The 14,558-nt window shown below is 48.3% G+C and overlaps 1 protein-coding gene across 3 annotated transcripts in view; it reads right to left on the bottom strand.

Annotated features, from left to right (window-relative positions):
• LOC8050666 overlaps nucleotides 1-14,558 on the bottom strand; it is a 41,692-nt gene that overhangs the window by 13,102 nt on the left and 14,032 nt on the right. For all 3 annotated transcript variants that reach the window (XM_040222333.3, XM_040222331.3, XM_040222332.3), the window contains exon 4: nucleotides 9,806-10,000. In XM_040222333.3, coding sequence (XP_040078267.1) covers nucleotides 9,806-10,000 — 195 coding nt within the window. The remainder of the gene's footprint in view (nucleotides 1-9,805; nucleotides 10,001-14,558) is intronic.

Below are 14,558 nucleotides of genomic sequence, written 5' to 3'. Positions count from 1 at the left end.
ACGATTTTATGCTGCACAGTCAAGGATGGCGCAGCTTCCACAGTGATCTAACATTGTCAAAGCTACTTGCACGAGTGCATCATTTCATTGAGTGTCTCCTTTGCACGAAAGCATGTGTAAATGAGACTTGAGACAAAGCCATGTGCTCTCACAGCAATGCTGAGCTGCAGTGCTGCAAGTCCGGGTTCAATGGAAAGGAGCTGCATCCGTTGCTCGGTCACAACTGTCAAGTCTTGGTTTCTTGCTTTGATGGGCATTCCTCGCCGTCTTCTTAGATTTCTAGAGCCCATTCTAGCACATAATCTGTTTTATCAGTGGATTTCCATAAAGTTCTGTAACATTTGGCTGTAATGTTTGGCTGTAACGGCCGGCGGTAGCAACCGGCTGTGGCAACAGGTTGTAGCAAAAAACTGTCACCCAAAAGCGTTACATAAGGAACCATATACAAAGACTTCAGTCCTCGGCAGGATTTGAACTCGCCACATTCACATTGTGAGCCGAGTGCTTCGCTAGCAAAGCTATCCAGGCTCAGAGGTACAGACCATGCGAGAGCAAGCTCATTTGCACAGCGCGTGGATAAGCACGCACACTTGGCGGCCTTTCCGGTTATGTAGCAGCACCTCAAGGCGTGTGTCAAAAATAAAAGCGAATCCTTGGTAGGCAGTACCATTAAGACGCCCCTCCCTTCTTCCCTGGTAAGGCCTATCGCACATTCCGTGCTTACCAGTCTTTGTCAGCATGGTCAAGCCTCTCTAATTTTTGGCTCACTTTGTTCGCCTGATGACTTCACTTCACTACAAAAGAGGCTAAGCACTGGCTGCCACTGCTCGATGAGCCATTTGAGGCCTCTTCGGAATGACAGCTGCGGAGTGCTGAAAGACATTCTTATACTCACCTCACAGAGCATCTGAAAAGCTCTAAACTTAGTAAAAGAAACGCTCCCCCTCTATGAGCCGCAAGATTGATTTGGTGGCAAGCACATCCAAGAGTGGCAACACTGTCTATATTTTCCTTTAAAATGGCAGCGACCCCATTTTTGTTCCCATTATAACCGGAAGTTGCTTTAAGAGCAGGCATCAACAGCGAGGCAGTGCAAACAATCTTGTCGTAGAACGTAATGACCACCAGATGAAGTTTCACATCATTGACAATGACGTTGCTTCAGTCAGTACTAGTGATTGAGAACGGCCCGGACCTCAGGCAACTGACAACATCGCCGACCTGTTTGTCAGCCATTTCCCTTACAATAGCAGCCACCTTTGTACGAGCACAAGCATAGTTTGTTGCTTTTTCGAGGTTGGAAACAGTTTCCAGAAGATGTAGCCACCATGATCCGCCAAGGCGCAAGGAACATTCTGTTCGACCAGGAATGTCATCAAAAGGCATTTCCCTCTAGTCGAGGCTTGGTCAGCTGCTGACAAACTGAAATATTCACCAAGTTTTTTGTTGCTGTAGACCACTTTCGCCACGCATTTGTGCTGCTGTGTACCGAGATGCAACAAAATGTCTTGTCACCAGAGTGCGAGACGTTCACGTCGCAGCAATACAAGCTGCAGAAAGCAGGAAGGATGCATAAAAAATCCATTGAGCAAAGCGCTGTCCAAACAGGACACAGCAGGATGGCGTGCCACAACACACCGCACTGCATATGGCGTACTCCGGTCAGATTTCATCCGTTATTCTTGCCGGGGAAAAGCTGCTTTTTGCTTCTGTCCTTGACGGATGTCTGGACCGTGCTCACCACATGGTTTTGGGCAGCCGCTTACACACTATGTTGGGCCTCCCGGAAACAGGAAGGACACAGGGACAAAGAGGCGAGACCTCCTCGGCCCACCTCCATGGCGACGGCGGGCCGCAGCAGAACAGGTGGACAGGTGCACCATTGGCAGGTCGCGTGTGATCTCAGATGTCACAGATGTCACAGAAAAGTCGAGGAGGCAAGAGGAAAGCCGCACTGTTTGCGTGGTTCATGTTCAAGCATCACATGCTGGAGCTGAGTCACCTTAAGCATGATCCAAACCAACGCGTCTTTGTGCGCGCGTTGGCCGTGCGCTTCCTGCAAATTGCATATTTCGTGACGTCGCGCTGATTCCTTGCAGCTTCCGGGCACACATAAGAAAGTTGGATGATTTCAACCTCTGCTGAACGCGCACAAAAACACGCTGCGACGTGGTAGGGTGCTCCACTCCCGGCCCATCGGTGGTCTGGTGCAGATGCTCTCCACTCGCTCAAAAGTGCACAGTCTTAACCAACACCTAAGGTTGTGGCTCAGAAAGCGCAAAAACGTCACAAAATATGCGATTTCTAGGAAGGGCACAAAAACATGTTGGTTTGGATCGCGTTTTATACCGTCTGCCATGGCCCTTGACTGGCAATAACAACTTGAAAGTACTCTTCCTCGGACGTCTCAAAGCACACCCACAGCCACAAAGCAACCACGGGTTTCCCGACACTGCAAAGGGTTCACAGTGGCCCCAAAGCTCCTAACACGCTTGATGGTAATGACAGCTGGATGGAAAGATGGCAATGGCAATACAGCTACGTCAGCTTATGCCCTTTGAATCAGACAGCAGCTTGCGGCACCTATTGTCGGTGACGAGATTAGAATGGCTTAGAGGTTCTTCAGTCACCCAGCCTCTAGCACGAGCTCCCTACCTTCAATAATACAAAGAAACTAGCATGTGCTGGAGGCCTGCCATTCGAAAGAGGTGCCCTTCTCACCTTGTCAGTGGTTATGCACCTCTCCATCGCTTATCACTCGTGCAAAATGAGCAAACTTACTGGGCTGTGGCTTCGCAAGCCATGTACTATTGAAACGGACTGAAACGCAAACACCACAATGCGTGGCCTTCAATACAACTGCGCCCTCTGGAGGCGATAAAATTGTGGTGTAGAGAGGGGGGGGAGCTGCAAGAGTGACCGTGCACTGTTGTGAAAGGACCCGGAAGACAAGTTTTGCCGTGGAGTCCAACCGCCACAGGGGAACACCCTGGAGCGTCGTCGCCGGGCGGTGACGGTCAGCTGTGCACAGAGGCAGGGCAGGAGGCACCCTGGGGTCGCCAACATGCCTCTTGCGAAGGGACGACGTGGCCTCCAACGAAGGATTATCAAGTTGACGGACGCCAGTGTCATCGGTCTTTACCTTCCGGTCTTTACCTTCCGGCCTTTCTCCTTCCTGCTTCGGTCTGGCCTCGACGCGCGGCGCCTCGGCAGCCGTGGGACGCCCTCGACAAAGGAGGGGGCTTTGCGTCCTTTCCCAGCTTCGAGCTTCGATGGGATTATCCCCTTTACGCACGGAGGCCAAGACGCCTGCAATTAAGGATCTCTGCCCCGTCCGGACCGCGATGGCACCGGTGACCAACGAGATCGACAGGCGACACCATGACCAAGGTCGTCTGCCCTTCGGTGTGCGCGACGCGTGTGGCAGTGTGTGGGAGAGGGAAATGGCGTGCCTGGCCATTAGGAACAATGAACCCTGGGGATTCCCTGCTAGGGATGCGGGGACAAGTGAGGTTATAAAAGCAGCAGCAGGCGGCTGCTAGCTTGTGTTCTCGACAGTGTTCTCTAGTGTTCCTTTGTCAAATGATGTAACCTGTCCATATGTGTATATAGAGTTATATAAGAGACACCCCTCCTGCTCCCTGGTCCTTCCCGAGTCCGGCCTCCACACGAGTTCCTGCCCTGGCTCGGCTCCCTGCTGCACCCAAAGTTCTCGGACCACCGCTCGGTCCCGACAGCACGTCGAAGAAAGCGCGCACTCTTTGAGACCTCTCTCCACTTCGCAGTTTTATCAGCCTCCAGGTAGTGCAGCATGCATATAAGGCCACATATTCTGGCGTTCGCGTTTCATAATATTCCGCAGAAGAGAGCTATTGCACATGCTCGGAGTACAATTTACAGCCCCGTAAACAAAGATGGCAACTCACGGAAAGCAATAAGTGGAGTGGTAAATTGTTCAGACAAAACTTACAGTGTTGCCCATATTGCGTAGTGAATGTGATACAGTTAAACCTCATATATTAAACATAAATATTTAGAATTATCGCTTATATCAAATCGTTGTCAAACATCAGAAGAATTATGAGCATTTTGAGTTTTTTTATATCAAACTCCGTTGGCTAAATAATGGATACGTTGAACTCCATAGCATCGGAGAGTGTGCGCTCCGGACACAGGCGGCTGGCTATCCCACAAAACATCGGAGGATAGAGGTGGAGCAGCAGATGTTTGCGACTCTTACAAGCACATGCCTATGGCGCCGGGAGTGCCATTCAGACTCTGCAGCATAAGCAGGCAGCTCAGTTGCTCTGCGATCTGCTCCGACTTGGACGGGCTCGGTGGCTCAGTTCAGTGTTGTGCGTAATGAGGCCATAATACCACTCTTTTCGTCTGCCGACAGACTCTGCTCCCGCCCGCAGTCACGCGATTTCGTCCCTCCGGCACTGTGACGTGTGGTGTACTGATGGCGACAAATGTGAAGAAACAAACGTTGCCAACATTTGGGACGAAGCTTGAGATCATTCGCGGTGTTGAAAAAGGAGGAAAAAAAGTCCAGCGTTGCCGAGGCGTACAACATACCGCGAAGAACTTTGAGCATGCTGCTGAAGACGAAAAGCAACATCAAATTGAAGGCCAAGCAGAGCAAGCACTCAGGAATACACTGAGTGCAGACACCGGCCTTCGAAAACATGAAAAGGTCACTGCACATACCGCTTACGAATGCGAGGGCTCGGAACATTTCGATGTCGGGGCCGATTCTTCAACTGAAAGCAAAGGACTTCACATTCATCCATCAAGCAGAAAACTTTGGCACAAGGGGCTGCAATACTTTGAAGCCCATTACGACATTGTTGGGAAGATGGTCTCGGGAAAAGCAAGGACGCCAATATGGAGATCATAAAAATAAAATTGAACAAGGTGGAGCGACGTTCTCACATAGTACGAGCCAAAGCAAATTTTCACGCTGATGAGACAGGCCTGTTCTGACAAATGCTTCTGCAACAAATGCTTGACCCTCGCGGGGAGAAGTGTCCTGGTGGCAAGCAAAACTAAGCCCGCATCACAGTTCTCTTGGCTGCCAACATGGATGGCAGCACAAAACTGCGCCTCCTTGTCGTCGGCAAGTTGCAGACCACGAATGTCACGCGCAACCGCTGCAGTATTCCTGCGACATACATATGGAACGAGAAGTCCCAGATGACGTGCGACATCTTTAAAATATGACTCAAGGATTGGGACACGGAGCTTGTGGAAAGGGTCGCAAGACGTGCCTCCTTATCGACAACTGCTCGGCGCACCACACGAATGTGTCCCTCAAATTCCTGCCGCAGAACACTATGCCAAAACTACAGTCATTGGATCGGGGTACAATTCGGATGTTTGAGGCTATTTATAAGCGAAGACTGGTCGAAACGTTGCTCCTCGAGCTGTGGATGAGACAAGACCTCAAGATCGACCATCCAAATTCTTAAAGTTGCATAGCACAACATACGGCAGGAGACAATCGCCGACTGCTTTCAACACGAAGGGGTTTGTCCTCATTGCCGAGGAACCGTCAGAGGAAAATGGAGCATCTGACGATTTGTGAAGAACCTGCGCTCAACGAAACATGGACCAAATTTTTACATTTTGTGGACGCTGCACCCGAAAACATGACCATCAACGATTTTGTGGGTGATGACGACGAAGCGGGGTACACGGACCTGGAAATCGCAGCGGAGATCACTCACAAGCCGGCTCCATAGGAGATGGCCACTGAACCTGGCCCTTCAAACGCCGAGGACTTCGCTCCGCCCTCGACTTCGGGCGAAGCTGTGGCCGCTGTGGCGCTCTCACGCCGCTACTGCAGCACGATGGGCAATAGGGAGTTTTAGAATAACGTACGCAATTTTAGCGCACGCTAGCGCTAAATTTAGCGCTTGTATTAGCGCACGCGACGCGAGAGAGTTTTAGAATAGCGTTTTTCCGTCGCAACGCAAAAGCCCAAGCATCTTGCGCTTGCGACGCCACCAAGATAGTCACAATTTTATTTCACACACGAAATGTTGTAACTTAAGAAAAAACAAGTTTTTTGGTCCGGAGTATTATTTTAGATTTGTTTAAACGTGAGAATGCGAAGCGAGCGGTTGACCGGTCGTGTCCGCTTGCGTCGCCTCGGCAAAAGATGTCTTGTGTACTGACCTTCGCACATCGTACCTTCGCCGAGAAATGTTCACGCGTCACAAGCATCAAGCTGTCGGTGATCATTGTCGAACCAAGTACAATGTCGTCCCATATTGAAAATCGCAGTCGCGAGGATGCCGCCGACGTACAACTCACGACGCCGCCAAAGCAGCCACTGACATAATCCTGGAAGCCGCCATTTTTTTAAAACTCTGCTCATCTTGGCTTTAGCCAACTTCTCATCACGAATCCTCCTTGGAGAAGCGCAAAGCCTCTTTGCGTACGCACGCTATTTCCGAGAAATAGCGCACGCTAAAATTGCGCGCGCAAAGCGTAAAACCTGGTTTGCGTTCGGAGCATGCGCAGTGTTGACGACGCTATTCTTTGCGTGCGCAAAGCTTTAGCGTGCGCTATTCTAAAACTCCCTAATGGTAGTCTGGCGCTGGTGGATTGCTTGGAGATTGTGGAGCAGGCCGTAATAAGGCATGCATTCAACTGAAAGAAGCAGTCTACGCTGCGGCAGTTTTTTCGCCGGAATAAATAGTTCACCTTAAAGGGCAACTCCGCTTAATTTCAAAAATTTTGAGATAGTGGCCGATTTTGCTTTTTGAAGCACTCAAAAACAATCCCCAATCCTTTGTTTCGCGAAAAATAAAATATTTTTCGTGTAATTTTACTCTAGCCATGATTACAAACCGAAACCGAAACGGTGGCAAAGCCGGACAACATTGTATATTCGGCATCGCTAAGCATGTACACCCACGTGATATACAAGGGAAGAAGGAGCTCCAACTCTTATCAGGATCCTCCTTTGTGCTTCCTGGATTAGCACAGGCGTCGCTATTCTCCTCCCAGAAGATTATAGAAGATTAACCTGTGACTCAAAATTCTTACAAAAGCAGCTTCCCTCTCCTCCTTTTACTTGGTGTTCAAAAATATGGGATGTAACACAAGCCGGCGCTCAACGAGGCGATCGGCTTATCAGTAGTATCAATAGTCGAGCACCGGGCCGGCCGAGCGCGTCACTCACGTCTTTCACGGTGCTGGCGCCACCCGTGCTCTCCCCCCCCCCCCCCCCCCCCAAAAAAAAAAATTGAAAAAAAAAAAAAAAAAAAGCTGTACATGCTTGATGACGTCGCGGACGTGCCGGGAGAAGGAATTTGGAGGAAGCGGAAATGCAGCCGGGCAGTGTTGTCTGGCCCGCACGTCTCATCCAAAACCAGCGGATTCGTGCTTGTCAAACTTTGACAGCGATTTTAATGAACTTCTAGGCGGAATTCCGTCGTAATATTTGCCATGGGGGTTTTGTAGATGATAACAAAGAGAACTGTATAGTTTTGCACTACTGAAAAAGAAGCGGAGTTGCCCTTTAACGCTTCATGCGAGTAGTCATCTTTGACGTTAGCTTTTTAGCGATTAAATCGCGCTGCACTTCAACGTGTTTTTGGTGCAATATTATATATTGAAATATTTTCTGGTCCCCGCACTGTTTGATATAATGAGGTTCAACTGTATAACTCTACATTGTTGCAGGCTAAGGGAAAACAGGACAAGCTCCTTTTGCACAGACCTCCACTCTTTCCACCTCAGCAGATTGAATGCTGGAAAGAAGGCAAGTAGACCCGCCTCCTCTCCAGCGCTCAATCTGCTAAAGTGGAAGTGGAAGTTCTGCAGGAGGAGTTTGTTCTGCTTTCTTAAAGGTGCCCTGCAAGGACTTTTTTACCGGTTTTTAATTTGCACCGAACCTGAGCGCACTGAAAGTAGTAACTTAGTGAAACTTTTATTTTCTCGAAATTCGCTTTATTTTAAAAGTTATAGGCAAATTAAAATTACAAAAACGAGCAAAAAATAACCTCCCTCATGACGTCCTTGGTTGCTTGAGTGGCCGTGAACTAGAGGAGGAGTAGTGAGCTGGTCGAGTGCTCATGGCTGCCGCACTCCGTGTCGACGGCGCAAAAGGGTGCCACTAAAGCCTGTTTTGGATGGGCAGTATGCAGCGGGCAGCCAGAGCGGCTCTCATTGCATTTGCTGCGTGATTAAGCACTAATTCGGCATGACATTTCATTGGCCACAAACGACAGCAAACTCGGGGTAAAGATCAGTCCAGAATGGGATCCACTTCGCGCTGCCATACGGCGAAACGGCAAAACCGCAAAAAAAAAAGCTTCTCGCCAAAGGCCTTCGGAATGCTCGGAGCCCGTCGGATCCTCCTGTCCATACGACCGCAGCGCCGCCGCGTACATCCAGGACCTTTCCGTGTCAGCGCCTAATCCTACTGCTCCTTTCTAGCTTTTCTAGTTTTTCCTTGAATATTTCGTTTAAATTCCCCGACCATTACAAAAGAAGAAAATGCAGAGAATGGGGTTTTAGCAGTTGTTTGGCCTGTTCCCTTTTATTCTGATGAATTGGAACATGGCTCAAGCTGCCTAGCGATACCAAAGTCAACTATTCCTCAGCACAAAGTCTATCCATGCCACCACAAGGCACACCCTTCTGTTTCATTGCATGCCACTGCACTGCACTCATCAGCCCTTCTCCCTGACTTAACCAATATTTTGGCGATTTCCCCTTAAAATTCCCTAACATTTTCAGATGCCTTCCAATTTTCCTGACAATTCCAGGCTTTCCAGGTTAGGTTGCAGTGCACTAACCCTGGTAAGTGCACCGTGGGTCAGAGTATGTGGAGTGAAGGCTTGCATTGCAGAACACAAGGATCCTAGGTTCAATCCGCACCCCTGCCCCTTTCAATCTGGGTGAGCTTTGTACCAGCGTGTGGTCATGTATCACAACTGTGTGATGAATGTTAAAGACCACAGGCTAGCAGTTGTACTGCACTGGCTAAATTTCTCATCCACAGCGTAAACTGGCGTTGCCACAACTCAAAGGCAGACCGACCTTACTTTGTCCAAACACAAATGTCTAATTTGCTGTATTCTGGCAGAGGCAATATTCATGTTTTCCAATCAACTTCTTAAGCATTATACAAATTGAAAAATTGTAAAATTATAGCTGTCACCACAATACTCATTAGAAAACAGAGAAAATTTGACACTTGATGATTAAATCGTAAAACTTGGCAGGTGTGGGTTCCTTGAGTATCTACAAAGCATGGGGCCTTCGGGCTTAAAGACAACCCGTCTTTCTCGCCACAAAAATAAGAGAAGCGTCGCCGAACGCTCAGATTACACACAAATGTAGCACTAGCCACGTTGGGATTAGATGCCAAAGTCTCAGAACTTGCCATTATCTCATTCAAAAGATATAAGCGATTTTTCCGAAATTTTTTATAAGAAAGTGGGGTCTGTTTTGGTATGTAGCAGAAGCCATACACCTCTACATATTCGCATAGTTCATTGGCCGCCATTTTTTCATCGAATATTTCCTAAAATCGCTTATACTTTTGAACGAGATAACTCTAATTTCTAGGACTTTGGCACCTGGTCCCACCAATTGCTAGCACTACATTTGGGCAGAGTCTGAGCATTCAGCGAAACATAGATTATTTTTGTGGTGATTAAAAATGGGTTGTCCTTATCTCCCAGACACCCGGTTCAACAGGATAAAATATTGATTGCTGGAGCTGCAATTTTGGGGGCCATGGCCTAGAGGGCCAAACTGGTGGCGCCAGGAGAAGTATGCTTACAGGCGAAAGAAGAGCTTCTCGGAGATCCCGAGCAGGGCAGTGGCGACGGCCAATCCGAAAATTGCCAGGCCGAAGAAGACGTGCAGTGGCAGGTACTGTGCACGCAGCCACTGGCGCACCCCGGGAAACAGGAAACTGACAAAGCCAGTCAGCAGCTGGATACAAAGACAGGCAACAACCTCCCTCAGTGTACACCTGGAGAGTGTTTGTAGAGAACTCTCTCAGCGAGTACCAATTATAGAAAAACATTTTTACAAATGCGCACAATGGGAAACTTTTTTTTTTTTTTAAGATTTATCCTCAAAAACTTTAATATCTGAGATCCCAATGGTCAAGCAAAACTAGGCGTGCTTTACACCAGGGGTTGTCAATCTTTTCAGTCTCAAGGAACCCTTATCTGTCTTGGCTGGATGGATGGATGGCTGGATGCTAATGGCTGTATCCTTTATAACGGCCGGCAGCTTGCGCCACCTAGCCTAGAAACCAAAAGTATTATTCCTCCCCTCTCCCTTCTAAGCCCATCTGCTACCCTTCTGCTTTTTTGTAACAATCAACAAGCAGTGTGGGAGAGCCGAAGAACTAGAGTTGCCTTCTACAAAACAAAAATCACTGATGTGAGAGCTACTCGACTTCTTGCACGTGTCTGATCCAAATGAGAGAGCGCTTCAAATATAGTGCTACTCACATTTGAAGAGACCTCTGCACTACACCAATGACTTTGAAGTCTTCATTCAATTGTGATACTGCACAAGGGCCTCCCAAACCCAGCTTTGTTTGTTGTTGTTGTTGTTTGGGGTGAGGGAAGGGGAGGCGAGGCTAGGCAAGGAGCGCGATTCCCCCGAGACAAAGGACACGTTGGGAAAGTAAACGAGCCAACTGGTATTCTTTTACACGCTGCTACAAGTGCACCGCCCAAAATGTAACCTTGACGTCACACACGTTACTCAGATAAAGCTCTATGTGAGGGAGGCCATGAAAAGAAGAGCGCGCAGCTTCCAGCTGGCATTTTCCTAAGGACCCTTTTCTGGTTTCCCCAAACTGGCCGGGGGCACGAGCGTGGCAAGGAGGGCAGCATTCAATCCGCTCTGAAAACCTGTCGTTGTATGCCTGGGGCACCAACATCGGGGCAAGCACTAAAATAACCCCCGTTTTGGAAGCATGACTCGAACAAAGTTGCTGCTTTGTGGAGAGGTGTAGGCTCTGTCCACCCCTGAGCTGGCACTGCGATGGAAGGTATCTGCTCATTTAACACCAGTCCTACGTTTATTTTGATCCCGCACCCCTCCCAATTCCACGCGCAGAGAGCAGGGTTAGACGATGAAAGGGGGGCGGCTGACTAGTCCGGTGAGCGCATAGCTCCCACCGCGTCGTTGCTGCAGGCTACAGCGCTACAAACTCACCAGAGTGAAAGATGCATTCTTTTTTCAACAGTTTTGTTGCGGCGACTTTGGTTAATGCCCGCCTTGGTTGTCAAGATGCTGACAACTGTTAAAAGTCGTTGGACCGACTTGTCCCACGAAGCAACAGATCCTAGAGGGCACAGCTAGCGGAAAGGTAGGGCAGTCCTCTACACCCCACGTCCCTCCAGGCGCTGGCTTCCTGCTCTCTCCCGTTTCCCTCACTATCCCACTTTCTACCTCACTTACTTGGTGGCCCTTTAAACTCCCAAATTGTGCTATCCACTTTTTTTTTGTTGTCGTTTTTTTTTCTAGAGAGAGATTTTGATTGGCATTGCCACTCGCTCGCATACTTTCTCTACTGCAAACTTCTAACATACATTTTTTTTTTTTTCTTTTGACAAGAATTTTTTGTTGTAGTTGTTGCATTGATGGTATAAAATACAACTACAATCGCCAGCAAAAAAAAAAAGAAAGAGCATTCCTGTGTTTATCCACGGTACAGTCACAGTGAAGTTGTTGGGCATCGGTGCACCTTTCATGCACCATGGGGTGCGGGAACGAAAGTGTTCGGAATAAAATGGACATCTGACCATTTTGTTTTGAATGCTTTTGTTTCTCTTTTGTTCAGGAATGCATGAAAGCATGCCTCCCAGCACGAGCTCTTGGCAATAAAAGTGCTACAGCGGCATTTTATTAGTGGCCATTTCTCTGCATTTTTCCAGAGAGCACATGCAGTAGGCATCGCAAACTGCAGAAACCCTCTATGTAAGATGGGTTGTTAATGTTGTGGCATAGCTCTGTGGTAACGCCTCCACTTCGCACGTAGCCGACCCATGTTCGATTCCCGTGGGATTAGGGCAATCTTTTTCGAGGATTTGGCAACATCGACAACGGACATCTTACGCCCTGCTACACCAGCTACAACATCAACGACTACTGCATCACCAGCAACTACGACATCAACAACGGATGTCATTCTTAGTGGTGGGAAGAGGCTGTAACAGCTATGGCTATAAAAAATTGCCCCTTGGGTACTTGAAAAAACTGGCAAATGACGACCGGTCCTAGCAATAGACCGGCAACCGCCTTACTATCCAGGAGACTGGCCATGCTGGTTCAGACCAGGTAGGCGGCAACTCTATGAGGGAATGCGTCCGGTCTCAGTAATGATGCGATAAAGCAGTTCGGGAACCAATGGAGGTTTAAGCAATAATGGATGTACTAAGGAGTGCTTTGCTCATAGTCATGCATTGATGGATGGTTCAGATCTGCTCAAATGGAGCTTAAACTGGCAAAGCACTTTACTCGGGTTTAGGGACAATCGAAAAACCTGGGCAGCTTGGGCTACCCGCAAGGGTACTCTGGGAGAACCCCTACGTTCCCAGGAATTCAGTTTGAGAACACATGCTTTCTGCAACAATCTCGGCAAAGTGAATCTTGATGTCACTTACTGAGAAAAATCTATGGCCCGTCGAGCAATACCTTCAAGAGCCTTTCCAGCCAATGCTGGAAGCCACAGTGATGGACAAAATCAACGAAGCTGCGCAAGCGTGCTGTCTTGAACTACATGCGCACTATGCCAGTGGCAAGAGAAGCCACTCGCACCAGGCACTGACTGGTCGAGAGATTAAAGAGGCACTGAGAGGGTTTTATGCTCGCCAAGGCTTTTATTTTGTACATGACATATGGGAGCTCAACTACGCAGAACACAATTTACGGCTCAAAATTTGTTTTTTTTATGCCCAAAAAAACGCCAATCAAGAACTGGCCATCATGAGTCGTGCTCATTCTCTTTTTCGTGGTAACGAGCCGTTTTCAGTGGTTTAGACACAACCACCAAAGATTATCAGTCATGGGTCATTTAAGGCACACACTCAATACTAAAAAACTGAAAATATAGGCCCGTTCACACAACGCATTTTTCTCGCGCATCTCGTGTCGAGAAATGTAGTTTTGCGAAATGGTTGCGCTGTTTGAACGAATCCGAAAAGGACGCGAGCATCTAAAAAAAAGTTGCGCGTACACCTCGCTTCTGAAGCAAGCTTTTGCTGAAACTTTGCCGAGTCCTGTCAACCACCATGAGGGCGCCGCCAATGGCCGCTCAGAAACGCTCTCACGTGGCCTTTGAGGGGGGAGCGAGCCGTCTGAGAAGACCACTTCACTGCCGGTGTTGTAGCGGAGCCAAATCCAAAAAAAAACGAAACCATGAACGATGGATACTGCCGGCGCTTCCGCAAGCACGTCAAGCACCACGAAGGAAAAGTGAGTAGCATATCGGAAACAAATCCAGCGATGGACAAAGACAATTAGTGGGAGTTGGAGAGATTAGAATAGTGCTCATAGGCATTGTTGTCGCGACGATACCGCTGGATAAGAGATCATCGAGTAAACTGAAACCAAGTTTGCTTTGTTTACAAGCGAACGTGAAACCATGTGCACCCTCTGAAACAGTTGGCACAGTAAACTTGGGGCAGACATGGGCGCCGAGAAGTAACCAGATTGGGCACATAGCGTTTCTATGAATACCATGTGCATTGATAGGAGCTTTGGCAATGAATCGGCTGTGTACCGGCTCGACGCCGGCACATGTCCTGCACTTACAGGTTGCCGCCTCAATCGGCTTAGTGCACACGCGAGATCGCTCCAAGTAGTGGAGTATGTGAGAAAAAAAATTAAAGTGAATTGACTGCATAAAATGCGCAAAGCAGGTCCCAGGATAAATAGCGATCTGATTCGGAGCTCACTCAGAACGGTGCATCGGTTTGTGTTGTTGTTGCACATGAAGCGGTACGTGTGAACGAGCACATTTCGCGAAACTTGATTGTCGCGAAACTGTTGCGCGCCTAAAAGATGCATCGTGTGAACAGACCTTAAGATACACATTTTTTGTGGCTTCTAAAACGTTGCAAATGCATCAATTGAAAAAAAAGAAGCTGCACAGCCACGTGACTTTGAATAACTTTCTCCTCCTCTATGTTTCTTCTTCCTCCCCAGTGCAGTTTCGGTTTCGAGCAGTTGCATTTTTTTACTTTATTAAAAATATATGTGACGCTGTAGCAAAATATTGATTGGGTAGTCTTGCAACACCATAATAAACCGCCCAGCAAAAAATAAAAACAACTTTGGGGGGTGTCAGTGTCCCTTTAAATGGCTATCAACACACAACGTATTTAACCTTAGCATTCTTGACTGTGCCGTGCTGCTAAACTGGCGGTCATACAGCTCGGTCGGCGCTCTCTATGCCGACTTCGCCATGTTTAAAGAGCCAAGTGCACACCCTTCGAAGAGTTATCTGACCTTGTTTCGAAGAATGCCTGGGTCAAACAGCCGAATGCAGATAACCACTAATCTTG

Source organism: Ixodes scapularis, unplaced genomic scaffold, assembly GCF_016920785.2.
Source record: "Ixodes scapularis isolate PalLabHiFi unplaced genomic scaffold, ASM1692078v2 PGA_scaffold5__190_contigs__length_132052651, whole genome shotgun sequence".
In the NCBI taxonomy this organism is placed as follows: domain Eukaryota; kingdom Metazoa; phylum Arthropoda; class Arachnida; order Ixodida; family Ixodidae; genus Ixodes; species Ixodes scapularis.
This window is presented reverse-complemented; position numbering and strand designations above follow the sequence as displayed.